The following is a 23404-nucleotide window of genomic DNA, read 5'->3' as shown; positions in this document are numbered from 1 at the left end:
ACACACCTGTTCCAACTTAAGAGCTTGACGGTAATGTGACTCAGTCACCAAAAGAGGGAGCCAAAGTGCTAAAAATGAAACACCCCCTTAGGTAACTGAGAAAACAAACTCATGCTGCCTTTCTGTGCGCAGCTCTGTGTAACACACAACCAAAAATGTGATTTAACTAAATAACACCGGAGCTGACACAACAGACGCAGTAGCTATCATTACCCGGGGAAACGGGGCTACGACTGTAACACAGGAAGCACCGCGAACCGTGCCACAGAGCTCCGCCGTGCGCGTTCACCCATTACAGACCCACTCCTGCAGCTCCCGTTCAAACCTCTTATCCGGTCGAAGTGCGACGCGAAGCCGTCGCCAGTCACACTCCACCACGACCCACGGATAAGGCACAAACACAGGAACACGGCTGCACGAGCGCTCAAATCAGTATTCAGTAATGGGTTCTCCAACGCGCACCATCCGGGCGGAGAGCACCCGCAACTGATCCGGATAACTTCTGAACGTCTGCTGCCGCCTTCCCGGCGCGTTACCGTCTCTGCTACCGCTGGGTCCGTGATGTTTGGCCAGAGACTACTGTTATGTGTCGGACGCAGCCCGGAGAACCGACCAGCGTTTGAAGGACCCAGTATAAAATAAGCAGAGCACGGTACAAAGGATAACAGAGTTTAATGAACATAACAGTGCTGTGAAAAATATAAAAGTGCGCGGTCTGGCGTGGTGGATTGCGGTGCGCTCCCAGCAGCGCTAACGGTCCGGACCCAAGGACCCCGCCGACACCCCCCAGGTGGCCGCGACAAACCGAGTCTGTGAAAGAAGGAATCATTATGTGAGTCCACACTCAACACACAGAGAGAACGCTCAAAGGTGCACAAACAGCAAACACTTCCTGGCTTAATTACTAATCAGGGACACCACATTTACTGACTATAAATGTTAGTCACAAAATCTAACGTACCTCAGGAAGTGTGCTGACGAGCGTGAGACCTCACCCTCTCCTCTTTCACAGACCATGCATCAAACCTGGACGTTCTCTGCATCCACTGATGATGAGATGGCTCCCGAGATGACGATCTCACCCGTCTGGTCACAAGGTCGAGTCTCTGGCAAATACACACTGTGTACTCCAGTCTTAAATGCCACCATGTTCCAATCCATGTAGATGCACCACAGCTGTGAGTCCTGACGAGCCGCAGGTGATCAGCCTCAGGTGATCAGGGTGAGGTCCTGATAAACTCAGCTACACAGCCACTCAGTCCCAAATGCAAGCCACCTGGAAGGAAAAACAAAAGACAGAAACAAAAAGGCAGCCAGGCCCCCCCAGCCATACAACAGATTTAGCGAGTTCACGGGCGATTATGATGATGACACGTTCTCCCAAGTTGAGAGGGTTATCTAGAGGAGGTGTGCCCCGATGTTGTCTTATTGTCCGTACTTCACCGGATGTGATTACACTGTGAGTGTTGAGCTCCTGAAACCGGAACTCTGCTGAAACCGACCTCTCGCGTGAGTTACGGGCCGCGAGACAGCGTGAGATTCACAACTGCGAAACACCGAATTATTACATCGAGCATTTAGCTGCTCGTGAACCTCTCCTGTTTCAGAATGCCCTTCACAATAAGTGCATTTATCTGTGTTGTATTTACAAGCTTTTATTCTGGAACTGAATGTTTGAAATTAGCTAACTACCAAAAACTGGCACAGAAATGTTTTTCTATCAAGTATTTTTGTGGGACATCATTCTGAAACGTGTTTTTGTTACATATGTGCCAACCAAAACACTACTTGTATAAAGTATAAAATTATACTTGTATAAAGTAGAATTACCTTTAAAATGTTGATTGACTGTTGTGCTATGCTATGCTAGCTAAAGCTAGCACAGCTATATATAAGCGAAGTGTGCATCTCAGGCCATGCGGTGCATTATGAGTAGGCTAAATTTTTCGACTACCAACCCACAAGCTATGGCAGCAGAAAGCAGCGAAGAGTGCTGTGATTTGGATCATTTCAACCGCTGGAAAGTTGATGATTTAAAGCGTTTTTGTAAGCTCCGTGGATTGCCTGTTACAACCAGGACTACGTACGGCAGTTGACAGAAATGGAAAAAAGAGCTGGTTATGCTTGCGTGTGCTGCATCTGTACAGAAAGTACCGTTAGTGCCGACAAAGGAGGAAGAGCGCGCTGCTGTCAAAAATGGCCAGTCCTTGTTGTTATAGTTGGAGACAAATAAATTTCTGACCCCTTGAAGGCAACTGATGGATGGTTAGACGAAGTCCAGAGACTGAAACTGTGGATATTGCAGAATATTTGCTAAGCAGGGATGAGAAATTGCTCCTCCGCCGGCTTCATAATGACGACAATGATGGTGAGTCTCACATATAGCCTCTTTGGTGTCACGTTTGTTTTGATAAGTTGATAGACATACAATGATACTCGTATGTGCATGCATGCAGTTTGTTTATAGAACATGTCAATTTTACAATATTACATGCCACGTCATTCATGGCGCGACATTACAGTCATAAGCCGATGCACGAAAATGGTGCCATCAATCACATTATAATTCTGCACGGTTTCCGGATATTGACAAAATAAATGTGTGCAAGAAACTTACAATTTTAGTTTGATCTTGAATCTTTCTTTTCTGTGGCGAAATTGTGTAGAATGAACAGAGGTTTACGACCACATTTCTTCTTCTTTCCGTCTTTGTGTGGACTCGGCGGAGCTTTGCAATCGTGTGTTTTCAGCCAACTTTCAAGCCTATAAATTCCGTTTGAGCATTTGAAAACAGCACAATGCGCACCTGGCATTATTGTATGTGTTGCTTAAGACTTAAAGCCTTTGAAACAATCACTGTAAGCCTTAACTTTTACAGTCCAGTTGTGCTACTGTATACGAAATTCAATGTTTGTGGTGTGAGTTTGGGAGCCGGAATCTTTGCCCCCGTTTGACCCACGCATGCGCAGATGCATTGCGCACTTCGCTTATTGTACCAGGGAATTTTTTCAGCTTCACAGCCTGAAAGAATAACTTAAAGATATTTCTATTTCTATTATTTACATTTTAATGTAAAATCTGTTTAAAAAAAAAACAAAAAAACCTTAGTTGACTGAATTTATGTAGCATAAAACTAAATGTGGCTCAGAGTCATATAACCCCAAATCTGAGATCAGATCAGCTGTCCACTTCTCACCTATGAAGTCGTTGGATCGACCCAAGTCATAGTCCCACACGGTCACCTCCAGCATCTTGTTGGCCAGCTCTGACAGTGAGATCTCATAGAAAAACTCCTGCAGTGAAGACAGACAAACAGACAGTCACTGAGGGATACAGGATCAGGTTCCCATTGGTTTTGGAAGCTCAGTCTCCAGTCTTAAGGATCAACCTCAACCTTCATCTAATCCTCGTTTGGCGTTTTACTGACAACTGTCCAAAATCTGACATGACTGACATCCTATTAATCAAAAGAAGGATTGCATCACGGGGCAAAAACTCAGATGAAAAGTGGCATTGAGAAGTGGAAGCATATGGAGATTATAAAGAGATATTAATTAAAATAAAGATACACATTAAAGCGGTCCCGAACCTCAGAGTCCCAGGTGGACTTAGGAGTCTTACCTCATTGAATTCTGGGTTGAGGGTTTTTTTAATCACTGCTGTTTTGTGCTTGGATTTCTTCTGTATGTCTGGCTTCAGATATCTGATTTTAGAAACAGAAAAGAAGGAAAATCATAAAAATCTTGCTTCAAATTAAACAGATTTCCCAGTAATGTGCCTTTCACACTGAATACGTCAGGCCAATCCGTCAATGCCTTCCAATCCGTCGGATGCGTTCCCAACGCGTCTGACGCGTTTGGCGCGTGATGCCAGACGCTTCGCTTCGGAAGCGGCAAGAGGGCAGAGATTGCTACGTCACACTCTGGCTGTTTCCACAACCTCAAAAAAGTTCAGCGATCGCCATCTTGAATTTGTGTTATCTGAACCACAAAAAAGCTTTAAAAAACAGCAGTAGAACGATTCTCCCATCACCCTGCTGGGAGAAGCTTTTTTCAGCTACTTTTCCAAGTGACGCCGACTGAGGGAGGACTGACGACTTGGTGGGATATCGATCGAACCGTGACAGCGGGCCGACCCGCACGGAGAAGCCGACCTTCAGGCATCATTCCTGGGCAGACCGAGGCAGGCAGCCGGGGTGATGGAGCAAACCCACTCAGTCTGAAATCTCCCACTTTTTGGATATATGCGAAGTCCCAGTTTGCCCAACGGAGTTTAGTCCTGCAGCTTTATCGAGGTGAGAATAATGTAAAAATAAAACGTGAGGTTTACTGAACTGCTGTGAAGGTTTATTGATCGGCTAACGTTAGCTTAGCTTTTTAGCACAGTTGATCTGCGTGAACGCTTTAATTTGTAAATGGTTCAGTCTTTCTTATTTTTATCAAATAAAGCTACAGCTTTTTTCGGAGACCACAAATTTCAACTTTAAATAACTTTTTTTTTCGGGCATTTTTTCCATCGTTTTTTTTTTTTTTCTCATTTTTTTTCTTTTTTATATATAACTGTTTAGTGTTTCTTTATATTTAAAGAAATATTTTTATTTGTCCCAATCAGGAACATTTGCTGTGCAGACAACCAAACTTCCATTGATGAGCTGAACACCATGAAGTCCAGTCGAAAGAAAACATCTCTGCTCTTCAAAATAGGACAAAATTGTCTTCAGCAACACCACCAGAGTTCAAAGCTGCAGAACAGACCTTCATCTGGTCCCGAGAATCCAGCAGAACATTACCTGCTTCTAAATAAAAGGCTCTTTCAACAGCAACTATTTTATTATTTTTTAAAAAGCTGTTTCATTTTATATTTTAACAATAAATGAACAGATCATTAAAAATGTCCATGAATCAAAGTCAAAAGACATTTGCACCGGTAGAAGCTCTCCACTTATTGCGCTCAAATTCATATTTTAGAAATGACTCTGTCCTGATAACAACATTAAAGGCAATTACATATTTTGGCAAAATTACAAGTTGAAATGACTATTAAAAAAATCATCATGAGGTTTATGTCACAGAAATCCTACTCTACAATCACACTGCTGTCATTGTTAAATGATTTCCTGTTGCATTTATAATAAACATTTGTATTTATTTGCAGTGTCTGTTTTTCTGGTTGAAATGAGATATAAATAATCTACCAGACTTAAAAAAAGGTACAAATTTCCATGTTATTTTATTTGTGTAAAAATAAATGTCCAAGGTTCCTTATGTTAAACAAGAAATTATCTAATCTGAAATAACAGGCGGTTTTAATTTACAGATGAAAGGTTTCTAAAGAACCGTTTATTGATTTATTTAGCTATTTTAATTACAAGTGTTCTAAACTTTTTTTTGACAGTAACCAGAAATTCTGAGGTAACAAACAACAACAACAAAAAACATTTCCAAGGATTTTTCTTCAGACACGTTTGTTTTGTACAGATCAGTGGTTTCTGCACCAATCCATTTTGTAGAGATCAGTGGTTTCTGCCACTAGTCTTCCATGTTTTGGCCCGACGCATTGTTCCTATTGGACAGCGCGAAGCTACGTTACAACTTAGAGCGTTGAAAGTTGGATTGAATTGAACTTTGACCGCGTCAGCCTGCCGACAAGCGGCAATGCACGCTCCCGTTAGAAGCATCGGTTTAGCTCGGCTTTTGACGCGACGCGTCTGACGCATCTAAAAAGCAACACGTGTCATTGAAAATAATGCTTTTTAGACAGATTTTTAATGCATTTGACGCTTCCGACATGTTCAGTGTGAAAGGCCCATAAAGATACAGACTCTTAAAGTGACACCTGATTGGTCTAATAACAAATTTATGGAAATGTAGGCTGGTTTAACGAGTATCACACTGTTTCCACTGATACCAAACAAATCCACATCTGAGAACCAGAAATATTATCTGTAGAGAAAGAACTTTGTGCTTTAGCCAGAGAAATAAACATGAGGTGGAGATGAGTGAAAATGAACACCGATCACCTTAATAATTCATCCATTCAATTTCTGAACACGCTTATTCAAATAGGGGAAAATCACATTAATTCCATATAAATTTATTCAAATGAATTTGAGTAAAAATAATCAAATTTAATATGAAAAACTTGATCTACAGGATGTTATGTATTGACCTGTCTGATTGTCTGTCTTACTGATCTAATCTGTCTACTAAGAAATGATCAATAATGACGATAATGCTGCTGTTTCATGTCCATGTCCTTTGTACCATTTCATGGGGAAGCTGTGTAACTGGTGATACACCTGACAGAAGTTGCACTATGTGCAGTTTCTGTTGTGTGGGCCGCTGAAGAGGAGGTACTGCTGGCCCACTACCACCAGATGGCGCCCTGCTTGGAGTGCGGGCTTCAAGCACGAGAGGGCGTTGGAGCCGCTGGGAGTGACAGCTGTCACTTATCAGCACCAGCTGTCACTCGTTCAACTCATCACCATATAAGCCGGACTGCAACTCCACCTCCTTGCCGAGAAATCAGCTACCGTTCCAGGTAACCTTCTCTGCTGTGAATTTTCTGAGACTGAATATTGTTCTGTGTGCAGCCGTTTTCCTGTGGTGACAGTCTGAAGCTGGAGTGGCGGATAGTGTGAGCGCGACGTCTTCGCCTCTCACTCCTTCCAGGGAAGTGACTGACAGGAGCTGCACGGGTGATTCTGTATCTGGAGGTGGAGGTTTTCCCTCCTGGAGGAACTAAGCTTTACACGATTACTGGGTGTGTATTCACACACCCACCATTAACTGTTTCTGTTTTCTGCCAGCAGTACCGGGTCTGACTGCTGAAGACAGTGGCCACCTGGGGCGCAGGGCTTGGCGGCTCCGGTGTTCTTCAGATCCGTTGGTGGTGGAAGCTGTGTGGGATCCGGCTCTTCTCTCGCCAGACGTCTTCTATCTTCGAGCCTGCCCACACGTCACCTTGTGTATAATTGACAATCCACATTATTGTTATTGTCTGTATTTCGTTGTGCGATTCACAACATTAAATTGTTACTTTGGCTTATCCATTGTCCGTTCATTAACGCCCCCTGTTGTGGGTCCGTGTCATGACACCTTCCCAACAGGATTTCTCGGCCAGCGTCATGGATCCCGAGGGGCGTCAACCATCGCTTGAACAGCCAATGGAAGAGCAAGGTGAACAGGCATCAGCAGGAGGCGTGTTAGATGAGCTGCAGCAAATCTTAACCACTTTCACTGCTCGGTTGGACTTAGTCACCGAGCGGAATGTGATTCTCAATCGGAGGATGGAGGCTCTCACCGCCCGTCATACGCTGGGTTTGTGAGGGAGTTCAGACAAGTGTTCGACCACCCTCATAGAGGCGAGACCGCTTCAAGCGTGCTGCTGTCGATAAGACAGGGGTGCCGGAGCGCAGCTAAGTATGCAGTCAACTTCCACATCGCGGCAGCGCGAGCCGGCTGGAATGCTGTTGCGCTCCGCGCCGCCTTTGTAAACGGACTGTCTCTGGTCCTTAAGGAGCACCTGGTGGTGAAGGACGAGCCATGGGATTTAGATGGGCTTATCGACCTGGTTATACGGTTGGACAACCGATTAACAGAACACCGACGGGAGCGAGATGAAGGGCGTAGTCAGGCACAAGCCGTCCCTCTTCCTCCCGGGTCCGAAAGGGAGCCGTCTTCCCCACGCTCCACAGCCAGGGCTCTCCACGTGACGACAGCTCCCCCTGCTGCCGTTGCTATGGAGACGAGCAGGGCCAAAAGGCGATCAGATCAGAGACAGAGGAGGAGTGTTTTCTCTGCAGCTCAACTGAGCACACGCAGAGAAACTGCCCCAAACGGTCAAAACAGCAGCACCCATCCTTAGAGACTGGGCTAAGGGTGGGTCACAATACCCACACGGGGAAACCCCGTAAATCTGCACCAATCCCAGTCACGATCCTAAGTGAGGATTTAACCCTTCACGCCCCAGCACTAGTAGACATGGGGTTGGAAGGGAATCTGCTGGACAGCAGATGGGCAAAGGAAGTAGGGCTCCCTCTGGTGGCTCTGCCTTCACCTTTGAAGGTACGGGCACTAGATGGCACCCTTCTTCCATTAATCACACACCAGACACAGCCCGTGACATTGGTTGTGTCTGGGAATCACAGGGAGGAGATCATGTTTTATGTAACACCTTCTACCTCCCGAGTGATTTTAGGGTTTCCATGGATGGTGAAGCACAATCCCCGGATTGATTGGCCGTCTGGGGTTGTGATGCAGTGGAGCGAAACCTGCCACCGGGAATGTTTAGGATCCTCAGTTCCACCCGGTGTGACAGCTAACGAGGAGGTCAAAGTCCCCCCCAATCTGACGGCGGTGCCGGAGGAGTACCATGATCTTGCTGACGTCTTCAGCAAAGATCTGGCACTCACTCTTCCCCCGCACCGACCGTACGTGCGCCATCGATTTGATCCCGGGCGCTGAGTACCCGTCCAGCAGGCTGTACAACCTCTCACGTCCGGAACGTGAATCAATGGAGACCTACATCCGGGACTCCTTAGCTGCTGGGTTGATCCGGAACTCCACCTCCCCGATGGGTGCAGGTTTCTTTTTTGTGGGTAAGAAGGACGGCGGACTCCGTCCATGCATCGATTACAGGGGGCTGAACGAGATTACGGTTCGTAATCGATACCCATTACCTCTGTTGGATTTGGTGTTCACGCCCCTGCATGGAGCCCAAGTATTCACCAAACTCGATCTTAGGAATGCATACCACCTGGTTTGGATCCGGAAGGGAGATGAGTGGAAGACGGCATTTAACACCCTCTTAGGTCACTTTGAGTACCTGGTCATGCCGTTCGGCCTCACTAACGCCCCCGCGACGTTCCAAGCATTGGTTAATGATGTCTTGCGGGACTTCCTGCACCGGTTTGTCTTCGTATATCTAGACGATATCCTCATCTTTTCTCTGGACCCTGAGACTCATGTCCAGCATGTACGTCAGGTCCTGCAGCGGTTATTGGAGAACCGGTTGTTTGTGAAGGGCGAGAAGTGTGAGTTCCACCGTACTTCTTTGTCCTTCCTGGGGTTCATCATCTCCTCCAACTCCGTCGCCCCTGATCCGGCCAAGGTTGCGGCGGTGAGAGATTGGCCCCAACCAACAAGCCGCAGGAAGCTGCAACAGTTCCTCGGTTTTGCAAATTTCTACAGGAGGTTCATTAAGGGTTACAGTCAGGTAGCGAGCCCCCTGACTGCCCTGACCTCCACTAAAGTCCCCTTCACCTGGTCGGATCGGTGCGAAGCCGCGTTTAGGGAGTGGAAACGATGGTTCTCGTCTGCACCAGTTCTGGTGCAGCCTGATCCTAATCGCCAGTTCATAGTTGAAGTGGATGCCTCTGACTCAGGGATAGGAGCCGTGCTGTCCCAGAGCAGGGAGTCCGATAAGGTTCTCCACCCTTGTGCCTATTTTTCCCGCAGGTTGACCCCGGCTGGAATATGACGTCGGCAATCGGGAACTCCTGTCGGTGAAGGAGGCTCTTGAAGAGTGGAGACACCTGTTGGAGGGAGCGACGGTGCCCTTCACAGTTTTCACGGACCATCGGAACCTGGAGTACATCCAGACCGCCAAGCAGCTGAACCCCAGGCAAGCCCGCTGGTCACTGTTCTTCGGGCGCCTTGACTTCCAGATTACATACCGCCCCGGGACCAAGAACCAACGATCGGATGCCCTGTCCCGGGTGCACGAAGCGGAAGCCAAGGCCGAGTTGTCGGACCCAACAGAGACCATCATCCCCGAGTCCACTGTCGTGGCCACCCTTACCTGGGACGTGGAGTAGACCGTCCGGGAGGCCCTGACACGGAACCCGGACCCGGGGACCGGCCCGAGGAACAAATTGTACGTCCCACCAGAGGCCAGAGCTGTGGTTTTGGACTTCTGTCATGGTTCCAAGCTCTCCTGTCATCCTGGGGTGCGCAGAACCATGGCAGTGGTCCAGCAGCACTTCTGGTGGGCATCTATGGAGGCCGACGTCCGGGATTACGTCCAGGCCTGTACCACCTGTGCCAGGGGCAAGGCCGACCACAAGAGGACTTCGGGACTCCTCCAGCCCCTACCGGTGCCTCACCGCCCCTGGTCCCACATCGGCCTGGACTTTATCACGGGCCTCCCGCCGTCCCAGGGCAACACCACCATCCTCTAGATAGTGGACCGGTTCTCCAAGGCGGCCCACTTCGTGGCCCTCCTGAAGCTCCCGACCGCCCAGGAGACGGCAGACCTCCTGGTCCACCACGTCGTGTGTCTGCATGGGATACCAGCGGACATCATCTCGGATCGTGGTCCTCAGTTCTCTTCCCAAGTCTGGAGGAGTTTCTGCAGGGAACTGGGGGCCACCGTGAGTCTCTCGTCCGGGTATCACCCTCAGACAAACGGACAGGCAGAGCGGGCTAACCAGGAGCTGGAGCAGGCCCTCCGCTGCGTGACCTTCACGCACCCAATGGCCTGGAGCAACCATCTGGCCTGGATCGAGTATGCCCACAACAGCCAAGTGTCGTCTGCCACCGGCCTCTCCCTGTTTGAGGTGTGTTTGGGGTACCAGCCCCCATTGTTCCCACTCGTGGAGGGGGAGGTCGGTGTGCCCTCAGTCCAGGCCCACCTCAGGAGGTGCTGCCGGGTGTGGCGGACTGCCCGTTCTGCCCTGTTGAAGGCCCGGATGAGGGCCAAGGCCCATGCAGACCGCCGGCGTTCCCCGGCCCCTGCATACCAGCCCGGGCAGGAGGTGTGGTTGTCGACAAAGGACATCCCACATCAAGTGGAATCACAGAAACTCAAGGACAGGTTTATTGGACCGTTTCCCATCCTCAAAGTCCTCAGTCTGGCCGCAGTGAAGCTGGCAGCTTTAGCTTCACTGCGGATCCACCCGGTTTTCCATATGTCGCATCTCAAACCTCATCACACCTCACCACTCTGCACCCCTGGCCCCGCACCGCCTCCTGCCCGGATCATCGACGGGGAGCCGGCATGGACCGTGCGTCGGCTCCTGGACGTCCGTCGTAAGGGCTGGGGGTTCCAGTATCTGGTGGACTGGGAGGGGTATGGACCTGAAGAACGCTCGTGGGTGAAGAGGAGCTTCATCCTGGACCCGGCCCTCCTGGCCGATTTCTACAACCGGCACCCGGACAAGCCTGGTCGGGCACCAGGAGGCGCCCGTTGAGGGGGGGGTCCTGTTGTGTGGGCCGCTGAAGAGGAGGTACTGCTGGCCCACTACCACCAGATGGCGCCCTGCTTGGAGTGCGGGCTTCAAGCACGAGAGGGCGTCGGAGCCGCTGGGAGTGACAGCTGTCACTTATCAGCACCAGCTGTCACTCGTTCAACTCATCACCATATAAGCCGGACTGCAACTCCACCTCCTTGCTGAGAAATCAGCTACCGTTCCAGGTAACCTTCTCTGCTGTGAATTTTCTGAGACTGAATATTGTTCTGTGTGCAGCCGTTTTCCTGTGGTGACAGTCTGAAGCTGGATTGGCGGATAGTGTGAGCGCGACGTCTTCCCCTCTCACTCCTTCCAGGGAAGTGACTGACAGGAGCTGCACGGGTGATTCTGTATCTGGAGGTGGAGGTTTTCCCTCCTGGAGGAACTAAGCTTTACACGATTGCTGGGTGTGTATTCACACACCCACCATTAACTGTTTCTGTTTTCTGCCAGCAGTACCGGGTCTGACTGCTGAAGACAGTGGCCACCTGGGGCACAGGGCTTGGCGGCTCCGGTGTTCTTCAGATCCGTTGGTGGTGGAAGCTGTGTGGGACAGGTTTATTGGACCGTTTCCCATCCTCAAAGTCCTCAGTCTGGCCGCAGTGAAGCTGGCAGCTTTAGCTTCACTGCGGATCCTTTTCTCTCGCCAGACGTCTTCTATCTTCGAGCCTGCCCACACGTCACCTTGTGTATAATTGACAATCCACATTATTGTTATTGTCTGTATTTCGTTGTGCGATTCGCAACATTAAATTGTTACTTTGGCTTATCCATTGTCCGTTCATTAACGCCCCCTGTTGTGGGTCCATGTCACGACACCTTTCCAACAGTTTCTCCACTTACATCCACAAAAGTCTATAATGAGTGAATTTTTATATTTAGAATAAATTGTCCCCACCCCAACTTTTTTTTGGAATGTGTTGCAGGCCTGAATGGATGTATATTAACAAAAGAAATGAAGTTGATTAGACAAAACATGAAATATTTTGGGTTCAGTGGTGGGCGCAATTCCGCGAACCGCTAATTAGTGAAGCTAACCTTTTGTTAGCGGGTTAGCTTTTCAGCTAACTTTGAAAACCATCAGTGGACCAATTAGCTTCTGCCAAATTTAGGTCTGCTAACTTTCAGTCTGCTAACACTTTTTTGCTGGTAAAGTGAGTAAAGTTTAACAGTCAAAAAACATTTGTAAACCCTAAAATCATACACATGTATTTGTATGTTACTGCTGCAAATAAGTATTTGAACACCTGTGAAAATCAATGTTAATATTTGGTACAGTAGCCTTTGTTTGCAATTACAGAGGTCAAACGTTTCCTGTAGATTTTCACCAGGTTTACACACACTGCAGCAGGGATTTTGGTCCACTCCTCCATACAGATCTTCTCTAGATCTTTAAGGTTTGGAGTTTCAGCTCCCTCCAAAGATTTTCTATTGAGTTCAGGTCTGGAGACTGGCCAGGCCACTCCAGGACCTTGAAATGCTTCTTACGGAGCCCCTCCTTATTTGCCCTGGCTGTGTGTTTGGGGTCATTGTCATGCTGGAAAACCCAGCCATGACCCATCTTTAATGCTCTTACTGAGGGAAGGAGGTTGTTTGCCAAAATCTCGCAATACATGACCCCATCCATCTTCCCTTCAATATGGTGCAGTCTTTGCAGAAGAGCACCCCCAGAGTATGATGTTTCCACCCCCATGCTTCACGGTTGGGATGGTTTTCTTGGGGTTGATCTCATCCTCTAAACATGGTAAGTGGAGTTGATTCCAAAAAACTCTATTTTGGTCTCATCTGACCACGAGACCTTCTCCCATGCCTCCTCTGGATCATCCAGATGGTCACTGGTGAACTTCAAATGGGCCTGGACATGTGCTGGCTTGAGCAGGGGGACCTTGCTGCCCTGCAGGATTTTAAACCATGACAGCATGTGTTACTAATGTAATCTTTGTGACTGTGGTTCCAGCTCTCTTCAGGTCATTGACCAGGTCCTCCTGTGTAGTTATGAGCTTTCTCAGAATCATCCTTACCCCACAAAGTGAGATCTTGCATGGAATCCCAGACCGAGGGAGATTGACAGTCATCTTGTGTTTCTTCCACTTTCTAATAAATAATCATAACAGTTGTTGTCTTCTACCAAGCTGCTTGCCTGTTGTCCTGTAGTCCATCCCAGCCTTGTGCAGGTCTACAGTTTTGTCCCTGGTGTCCTTAGACAGCTCTTTGGTCTTGGCTATGGTGGATAGGTTGGAGTGTGATTGATTGAGTGTGTGAACAGGTGTCTTATACAGGTATAAAATACAGGTAAATACTTATTTTCCTCACTGTATATATATATATATATATATATATATATATATATATATATATATATATATATATATATATATATATATATATGTGTGTGTGTGTGTGTGTGTGTGTGTGTGTGTGTGTGTATTGGTACCATATCATGAACAAAAATGGATGGATAACAAAAGTCATGATGAATAACACATAAATAGTTGATTTTTTTTCAAATAGTTGCACTAAAAGAATAAAACGCCACTTAACTAGCTACAGGAGAGTTAGCTTTCCCTGCAATGACAATATTTATTACACACAGCTCTATGAGCTTCAGCCTAATATAAGTAATAAAGCTCGTAGCAACAACACCTAAAGCTCCGAAACTATGCACAAATAGACCTAATAAATGTCTTAAAATAGTTCATCCAACACAAAACATGTGGCCACACATGTTAATAAGCCACTTATTATTATTATTATTATTATTATTATTATTATTATTATTATTATTATTATTATTATTATTATCTTTGCCTATATGATGGAACAAGGGCTAGAACTCTTCAAATTACTGTTCATTACTTCCCATTTCAATCATACTGACAGATGAATTGTTCGTTCACAGCCTTTGATCTGGCAATTTGTGCAGTTTATAGTTGCACATGAAGGTATTTTTAACAAAATTACAAAGAATAACGTTGCATGCAACTCATTAAAGAGCAATAGCAAGGAGCGTTCAGGAGCGGGACATCGGAGTGGTAATATTGCGGCCGGTTTGCTTAAAAAAAATTGGCCAATGAGCGATCCAGTTTTATATAGAGTTCAGTGAGGAGCTCCACCCTCCCTCTTCTGAGCACTCTCCCTGCCTTCACTGTGCATGTGTCATTTCTGAGCGTCAGCAGGAATTCACACATTATCGTCTCGTTTCTCCTTAAAACTGCACCCCAGTCATCATCTATCTCATCGCCAAATATCTGAAGCTTTGGTACAACAATCATTTCCACATAAATTCAGCATTATTTCACAATAAAAGATGGGAGAGCGATGACAGCAGCACCGGTGTTCTGTCAAGATGAGCTCCCGTAGCATAAATTAACAGGGTGTCTACTTTAATGACAGCGTGCCAATGCAAATCTTTACTTTTTTAAAGTGAAAAGACACTTATTGCTATATTTTATGTCAAGACAAAACTTTTGTGGGTTTTCTTCAGTGAGGAAGCTCATAGCGACAGATGAGGTGTAGATTTTACCCGTCACATTGAACGCAATACGGGTGAGCCGTTCCTGTTTATAAATATAATACAGAGATAAACTGTGACTTCTAATACTGCAATTTACTACTTTTGATAAAGATGATGACCATGTTTGGGGTTTTATTTTTTATTTATTAATTTTCCATGTGTTCGTGTTGTGTTTGTGATGGCCTTTGAATTTACCCAGCAGCCCCTGTGCTTAATCTCAAAACTGGCTTATCAGTAGCTGACAGTGTACCAAGTCAATACTAAAATTTAGTGGTTAGTGGTAACTTCCGCAAATTTTTTATCGGTTTAGTGTTATAAAAGTTAACTTTTTAGTTAGCAGATTAGCGGTTATCGAAGCTAACTTTTCAGTTAGCTGTGCCCTAGCACTGGTACCACAGTCTCTTATACAAAGAGACTGGTAGCGTGTTTTTGAAAACATGGCTGTGATTGGTCCATCTGATACATCGGCCACTATTGGCTATCACGCCACGCTCTGTAATTGGCCGTGGTGTAACCGCCGAAAATGTAAATTGGTTCCACTCCTCCAGAGACTGTGGTACCAGTGCTATGTTGTAAACAAAGGCTGCAGCCAATCAGAGAGCGGCGTGTCTCAGCCAATCAGCAAAATGTCAGAATCCTGACTAAAAGTCACGTGACCAAATAACCCGATACCGACTCCTTTGCATTGGCTGGAGGAGTGGAACCAACTTAGCTGTGCCCACCACTGTTTGGGTTCATACTGTCTGCACTGAAACACAAGTCAAAGTAAATGTAAGGATCATTGTTTTGTTGTTGTTGTTGTTGCATTTTCCATATCCTTCCTCTGCTTTCTGATTTGGGGTTGTATTTTCCTGCTGCGGTCTCAGTGTTTTTAATGAGGCAGTAATTAATAATAGATCACAGCACAGATTCACTCTGCAGGTGCTGTGTCAACACGTCATCATCACTTTCAGAAGCAGACACACACTGCGATTGGTTTTGAACAGTTGACATGAGGGAATTAATAAAGGCAAGGTGCAGTTTGGGATGACACGCTGGCCTGCCTCGTCTTCATCACAGTCATCTCCCTACAAGCCGCTAACAGCTAATAATAAGAGCAAAGAATCCTGAGCCTCCGTGATGTTTCTGTCTTATCTGTCAGGGATACGTTCACGGCTTTTGCAGGAAATTAACAAGCTCCGAGCTGATGATTCTGACTCGCTCTCTAAATTCCGTTAAGCTCCGGATCCCACTCCAGTGCCACCGTTCTGCACACGCTCATCATGCACTGCACGTAGGGCACCAGTTGCCTGTGGGGGCACTCAAAAATATCAAGCTCCTGGATCAGCATAATCAGAGAAGTGGACAAAAACTCACACCTGTCTCCGTTCTCTCCTGTGATGAAACAGAGAAGCAGCAGAGGTTTTGTTTTTTGGAATCTGGACTCGATCTGTCAGTGTGATTTGGGGTAAACACGTTTTCCAGTACGCCTGTTTAACTTTTATTCTTCACAGAGTGGTGATCTCTGCACCTCTTCTATATCAGACTTATTTCCCTCTCTCTGTTTTTTTTCACAAACCGAAGAGACTTTCATGTTTCCCCCCGTATTAACTGCTTAAAGTTTAGATGTTTTAAAAAAAGAAGAAGATCGGTTTACACTTTCCCCCCTCTTCAAACATTTTGGAGGTGATCATGAAGCTGTATAACTGGGGACACAAAATGCAAAACATGCACTATGCACAATTTCTGTCTGTGTGTCTTGGTGGCTTTCCTCACTCTTCTCCTTCTTGCACAGTCACTCAGTTTTTGAGAACTGTCAACTCCATGCAGATTTACCATAGAGTGCCATACTGTTTGTATTTCTTCATAAGTGATGTAAATAAAGTTCAAGACATATTCAGTGACTTCGATATGTTCATGTATCCATCTCCTGACTTGTCTGAAGAAAACTGGCAATTAAAGTGATTATTTACAGGTATTATACCAAAGGGGCTGATTACTTGGCTTTTATATTTTTAATTAATTTATATCAAATTGTACAGATTTACTGTCAGTTAGAGTCTAAGGAAGATAATTTTATAAATTTTTATATTGAGAAGCCTGATCTACTTTTTGTATTTGAAATGCCGTAAACAAATTAAAATACATGAAATACCGAGGGGCTGAATACTTTTGCAAGCCACTGTAAGTGCAAATTTCTTCAGTAAGTAATGTGTTACTTACTGAAGAAATTTGCACATTATCACTTACATGTACAGTAGTGTTCAGAATAATAATAGTGCTATGTGACTAAAAAGATGAATCCAGGTTTTGAGTATATTTCTTATTGTTACATGGGAAACAAGGTACCAGTAGATTCAGTAGATTCTCACAAATCCAACAAGACCAAGCATTCATGATATGCACACTCTTAAGGCTATGAAATTGGGCTATTAGTAAAAAAAAAGTAGAAAAGGGGGTGTTCACAATAATAGTAGCATCTGCTGTTGACGCTACAAACTCAAAACTATTATGTTCAAACTGCTTTTTTTTAGCAATCCTGTGAATAACTAAACTAGTATTTAGTTGTATAACCACAGTTTTTCATGATTTCTTCACATCTGCGAGGCATTAATTTTGTTGGTTTGGAACCAAGATTTTGCTCGTTTACTAGTGTGCTTTGGGTCATTGTCTTGTTGAAACACCCATTTCAAGGGCATGTCCTCTTCAGCATAAGGCAACATGACCTCTTCACGTATTTTGACATATCCAAACTGATCCATGATACCTGGTATGCGATATATAGGCCCAACACCATAGTAGGAGAAACATGCCCATATCATGATGCTTGCACCACCATGCTTCACTGTCTTCACTGTGAACTGTGGCTTGAATTCAGAGTTTGGGGGGTCATCTCACAAACTGTCTGCGGCCCTTGGACCCAAAAAGAACAATTTTACTCTCATCAGTCCACAAAATATTCCTCCATTTCTCTTTAGGCCAGTTGATGTGTTCTTTGGCAAATTGTAACCTCTTCTGCACGTCTTTTATTTAACAGAGGGACTTTGCGGGGGATTCTTGCAAATAAATTAGCTTCACACAGGCGTCTTCTAACTGTCACAACACTTACAGGTAACTCCAGACTGTCTTTGATCATCCTGGAGCTGATCAATGGGTGAGCCTTTGCCATTCTGGTTATTTTTCTGTCCATTTTGATGGTTGTTTCTGTTTTCTTCCATGCGTTTTTTTGTCCATTTTACAGCATTGGAGATCATTGTAGATGAACAGCCTATAATGTTTTGCACCTGCATATAAGTTTTCCCCTCTCCAATCAACTTTTTAATCAAACTACGCTGTTCTTCTGAACAATGTCTTGAACGTCCCATTTTCCTCAGGCTTTCAAAGAGAAAGCATGTTCAACAGGTGCTGGCTTCATCCTTAAATAGGGGACACCTGATTCACACCTGTTTGTTCCACAAAATTGATGAACTCACTGACTGAATGCCACACTACTATTATTGTAAACGCCCCCTTTTCGACTTTTTTTTTTTTACTAATAGCCCAATTTCATAGCCTTAAGAGTGTGCATATCATGAATGTTTGGTCTTGTTGGATTTGTGAGAATCTACTGAATCTACTGTTTCCCATGTAACAATAAGAAATATACTCAAAACCTGGATTAATCTTTTTAGTCACATAGCACTACTATTATTCTGAACACTATGTTTACTAGGGTAAATACTTCAGTACTTTGTTCTGTGTTTACAAAGTTGAATACAATGTTCAGTCTATTGTGGTTGCACAAATCCATTTTTTTAAATAATGGTGGTGGTATTTCTTTATTTAACATTTTATATTTATTTCTTGTCATGTTTGGTGCAATTGTTAATGCAAAATTATTTATTTGCGTCTGTTTTCAAAACATTAATACATTATTATTAAAATAATAACTATCAATTTAATATTGATTATTGAGAAGTTATTTTGGAAATAAAGAGAACTGCACTGACAAATTCTGAATTATTGTTCATATTGGGAGGGGGGCACCACAAAGCATTTGTGCTTAGGGCACCCAAATGGGTTGCACCAAGATTCTGCTGTCCATTTTTCAATCAATTGTCAGGTCCAGGTTGCCATGGCAGCAGGTTAATTAAGATTTTCCAGATATTTCTCTCAACAGACATGACCTTCATCGCCTTCTGGGGAATCCAAGGAGATCCCAGGCTACATGGGGTTTGTACACCCTGCAGTGTTCTGGCTCTACTCCAGGGTCTCCTCCTAATTACACAAAAAATAAAAACCTCCACAAGGAGGCTTTCATCAGTCAGCCTGTTCACGTCAGGGTTGGGCTTTGTCACGGTATCTGTTTGTGATTTTCTTGAACCAGGCTCACCTGAGGGTCGCAGACCTACAGGACAGCTTCAGATCTGTAGATCTGCAGCTGACGTTGTTATAATGGTGTTTGAAATGAGTTGCTGCCTCAAATGAAAGAATTCTAATATGCTGTGTTTTTCACAAGCGAGAGGACAAATGAAAAGTGGGTTTGATCTTAACGGGCGGAGTGAAGACAGAAGTGAGTCAGAAGGCAACACCCAGTTCTTCCTGTGGGCATCTGTAATTTCCCCCAGCTCTTTTATGTAAGATTCTGCCCCTTACCAAAAACCAAACCACTGTATTCCTCATTTTGAGTTTATTAAAGGTCACGTTAGAAACCAGGCCTGGGACTCTCACAGACAGTGTCCATCTTGTGAAAGGCCCCTAAAATGAGTCATACAACACTTTTTATACCTTTTGGGCATCACAGTAGGTGTGGTTTAGTCTCACATTTGTAATGTTACTGACTCTCACCAACAGGGGAAGATCTCCCTGTTTCTGAAACCTGCACATATGATGGACGTGAACCTTAACTCTCCAAACTTCCAAACAAATAACACAAACACTTGATCAATAACATAAAATGAGGAATTACCACAGATATTATCTAACACATCCTATAGGACTTTTTCCTTTCAAGGACCTATTTCCACATGAGATATGGTCATAAAGTTTCTCCAAGTCCGCAAAGCACATGCACACTGGATTTCTAAACTCCCTGGTTGGTCCAGAGGCTGGATGGAATCTGCACTGATTCTCCTTCATCTGAAATCTTGGATGTTTCCCTTCAGACTTTGCCTGGGTTGTGGAACGGAGTGATGCTCTGGTACACACTCCAGAAAACCGACTTGGAATACATGCTCTAAATTCTGTTGGCAGATATTTAAAGAGAGGCAGAGCCTGTTGTGGTTTTCCACCTGTGTTGATTGTCATCGTGTTTTGTCCGTGTTCTTTTTGTGAGTCATCTTTGTGTTCTTTCCACTGTCTCTTTTGTCATCCTTGTGATCTGTCCCCTGTCTGTGTCCCTGTGTTTATGGCCATTATGTTTCAGTCCTGTGTTTGCACTTATTTGCTTCTTTGAGTTCCACATTGATTTTCTGCCTTTGTTTCCTTGGTTTGTATTTCGTTATTTTGTGGTTCAATTCAATTTCAATTTATTTCATTTATACAGCGCCAAATCACAACAAAGCTGCCTCAAGGCGCTTCACACAGGTCTAACCATACACCATACCAACCCCTAGAACAAGCACACAGGTGACAGTGGTAGGAAAAACTCCCTCTGATGATATTGAGGAAGAAACCTCAAGCAGACCGGCCTCAAAGAGGTGACCCACTGGTTAGGCCATTCTAACAGTTACATAGTTTTTCCAAAGTTTTACAAAGCTGAAGAAACAGAAAATAGAAAATCACACAACATAATAATATAAAGATGAGAAGTCCACACAGGCGTCAGCACCACAGGCAGGGTCGTCCATGCCGTCAGTGGGCCTGTCCCCGCGGCAGGGTCACTTTCACATGAAGACTGCAACATGCAGCACCCGCCTCAGGTCATCCACTTGACAGTCTATCCGGGCTATCCAGTTCAGATCCATCTGTTGTTCGTACCTCAGACAGAGAGAAAAAGAGCAGAATCAGTTGGCTGGAAAAAACTACACCTAAGGTTAATTCATCAGCAGTAAATCAACAGGAAAACAGAGAAATTACAAAGGTTATCTCCAGCTGCTAGCCCTAAGCTTCACTCACAGACCCAAAATTTAGATAAAGTTGAGGCTGAGACCTCTTCTGTTGCTATTAAAATGACCTTAAAGATAGGAAGCATAGTACCATACTATGCCAGTATGGCATTTTTAGTTATTATTATTATTATTATGTAGGTTTTTGTTGTTATCATGATGTTTTTCCTTCCACTCACCCCTGGGGTTTTGTTGAGTTTTGAGTCACCTTGTGTGTGTGAGTTTTTGTGCGTGTGTTGTTTTCCGCTCTCCCTCATTTTTTCCTGTACCCTCCACACCTGTCGCTCGTTTGTTCAGTTATGTTTCAGTATTTAATCCCGCACTATTTCCTGTTTAGTTGCCGGATTCTTCTTTGGTTTCCCCCGTGTTTATGTAAGTGTTTGATCATCTTGTTTTCCTCCTGTTGTAAGTGTTGCTTGATTATTTTGGTTCCTCACGTGATATTGATTATCCCTTGTGCCTCTGTGTGTTTTTGCCATGTGTTCCATTTCTGTCTCCATTGCTCTGTGTTCATCTCATTTTGTTCGCTGCCTCCCTCTGCCTGAGTTTTATGGATTGTGTTTTTGACCATTTTCAACTTTATTCATGTGTTTGGACAATAAATCCCCTTTGTATTCACCTTACCTCCCATTTTGGTTGCTGTCTGCATTTTGGGTTGACTCACTGCTAACGCAGCAGAGCCAGGATGTTTCAGACTGACAGAGTGATGACATAACCTCTGTCCTCTGGAGACGTGCGGAGATACTAAAGGCAGACACTCGGGCATTGGAATTAGAGCTGACTCATTGACTGAACTGTGTCTGATGTTTAATTGGAGGGAGTATTGATCACACTGAATCAATAGCTTTGACATATGCTGACTTTAGATTTACTGCAGACTCAAAATTGGCTAATCTTTCTCTGGCTGTCAAGTTCTTGTGGATCAGACTCTTTTTGTATTCTGACAACGAACAAAACGATCTGGTCTCTGTTCTTTGTGTTTGCTGGAGGAAACATAAGCTGAGTTTTTAATAGCACACTTCGACCTCCAGCATTTCCTTCTGACATACAAACATGCTACTGAATTAATTTCCTTTAAGATTGAGATTTTTCTTTCTTTCTGCTGGGAAACAGATGGCGAATATTTACTAGCAGCCACATCACTAATTAGCTGAGTTAATTAAACAGCAGAGCTCAAGTTTATACTCGTCTCATGAACGGCATTAAGTACAGTGCATCTAGAAAGTATTCACAAAGTATATTTTTCACATTTTGTTATGGAGTAAAGGTCAGTGTGGATCATCCTCCTGAACATTGAAACCTTTAAAACTAGATTAAACCACTACATATTAGATGTGAATCTTTAAATATGAGGTTGTCATAATGAGTGTCAGGTTTAATTTACTGTTAATGACATTCAAACAGATAACTTTATGTGTATCATCCTTCATTTTAATGCATCAAACATAACTGGATAATTGTCTGTATGACTGTAAGTCAGCAGATAAAAAGTCCAGGTTTGATTTCAAGTGTTCCATATGTCTGACAGTTCAGTTAAATCACCCATTAAGAAATATAATGAGTATGAAACTGCTATACAGTGCATCCAGAAAGTATTCACAGACCTTCACTTTTCACACATTTTGTTATGTTACAGCCTTATTCCAAAATGGAGTAAATTCATTTTTTCCCCTCAAAATTCCTCTCACAACACCCCATAATGACAACATGAAAAAATTGATTAAAAATAAAATACTAAGAAATCACATGTACATTACGTATTTACACCCTTTCCCCAGTACTTTGTTGATGCACCTTTGGCAGCAATTACAGCCTCAAGTCTTCTTGAATATGATGCCACAGGCTTGGTGCACCTATCTTTGGGCAGTTTTGTCCATTCCTCTTTGCAGCACCTCTCAAACTCCATCACATTGGATGGGGAGCATCGGTGCACAGCCATTTTCATTTCTCTCCAGAGATGTTCAATCGGATTCAGGTCTGGGCTCTGGCTGGGCCACTCAAGGACATTCACAGGGTTGTCCTGAAGCCACTTCTTTGATATCTTGGCTGTCACCACCATGCTTCAGTGTAAAGAGATCAATCTTTCCAGTCCTACCTGTTGTTCTCCACATAGCTCAATCTGCAGTCCTCTCTGTGGTCCTCCTCATAGTTCTCCCTGCAGTCTTTCTAGTGGTTATCCTCATAGTTCAGCCTGCAGCCCTCCCTATGGGTCTCCCCATTGTTATCCTTGGAGTCCTGTGTTCCACCACATGGCTTTCCTGCTGGTTCTCCCAGTGCTCCTCCCTGTAGTCCATCCGCTGGTTCTCCCCATGCTCCTCCCATGATGCTCCCCATGGTTCTCCACGTAGTGCTCCCCATGGTCTTTTCTGTTATTCTCCCTCAACCCAGTCTCACGGCAAGTCATGATTCAGCAGCACAAAATATACATTAATCTATTGGTTCGTGATATTGTGACGAAAAGCGCCTCATTTTCATCACGGCAGCATGAATTCATTCTAATTCATTCCGTGATGGCTGCACGAAATTAAAAGTGAATCGGTGGGGGTGGTGGTGGTGGTTATGGTTAGGGTGGGGGGGAGGAGTAGGATTAGGTTA

At 44.7% G+C, this 23404-nt stretch overlaps 1 protein-coding gene across 1 annotated transcript in view; it reads right to left on the bottom strand.

The window, feature by feature from the left end:
- The window catches only part of doc2a (double C2-like domains, alpha), a 221177-nt gene that overhangs the window by 4831 nt on the left and 192942 nt on the right, over nucleotides 1-23404 (bottom strand). Inside the window, exons 9-10 of the mRNA XM_034189703.1 lie at nucleotides 3622-3703; nucleotides 3197-3293 (exon numbers count right to left, since the gene is read on the bottom strand). Of these exons, the coding sequence (XP_034045594.1) occupies nucleotides 3197-3293; nucleotides 3622-3703 (179 nt within the window). The remainder of the gene's footprint in view (nucleotides 1-3196; nucleotides 3294-3621; nucleotides 3704-23404) is intronic.

The sequence above is a fragment of the Thalassophryne amazonica genome, chromosome 16 (genome assembly GCF_902500255.1).
Source record: "Thalassophryne amazonica chromosome 16, fThaAma1.1, whole genome shotgun sequence".
Classification (NCBI taxonomy): domain Eukaryota; kingdom Metazoa; phylum Chordata; class Actinopteri; order Batrachoidiformes; family Batrachoididae; genus Thalassophryne; species Thalassophryne amazonica.
This window is presented reverse-complemented; position numbering and strand designations above follow the sequence as displayed.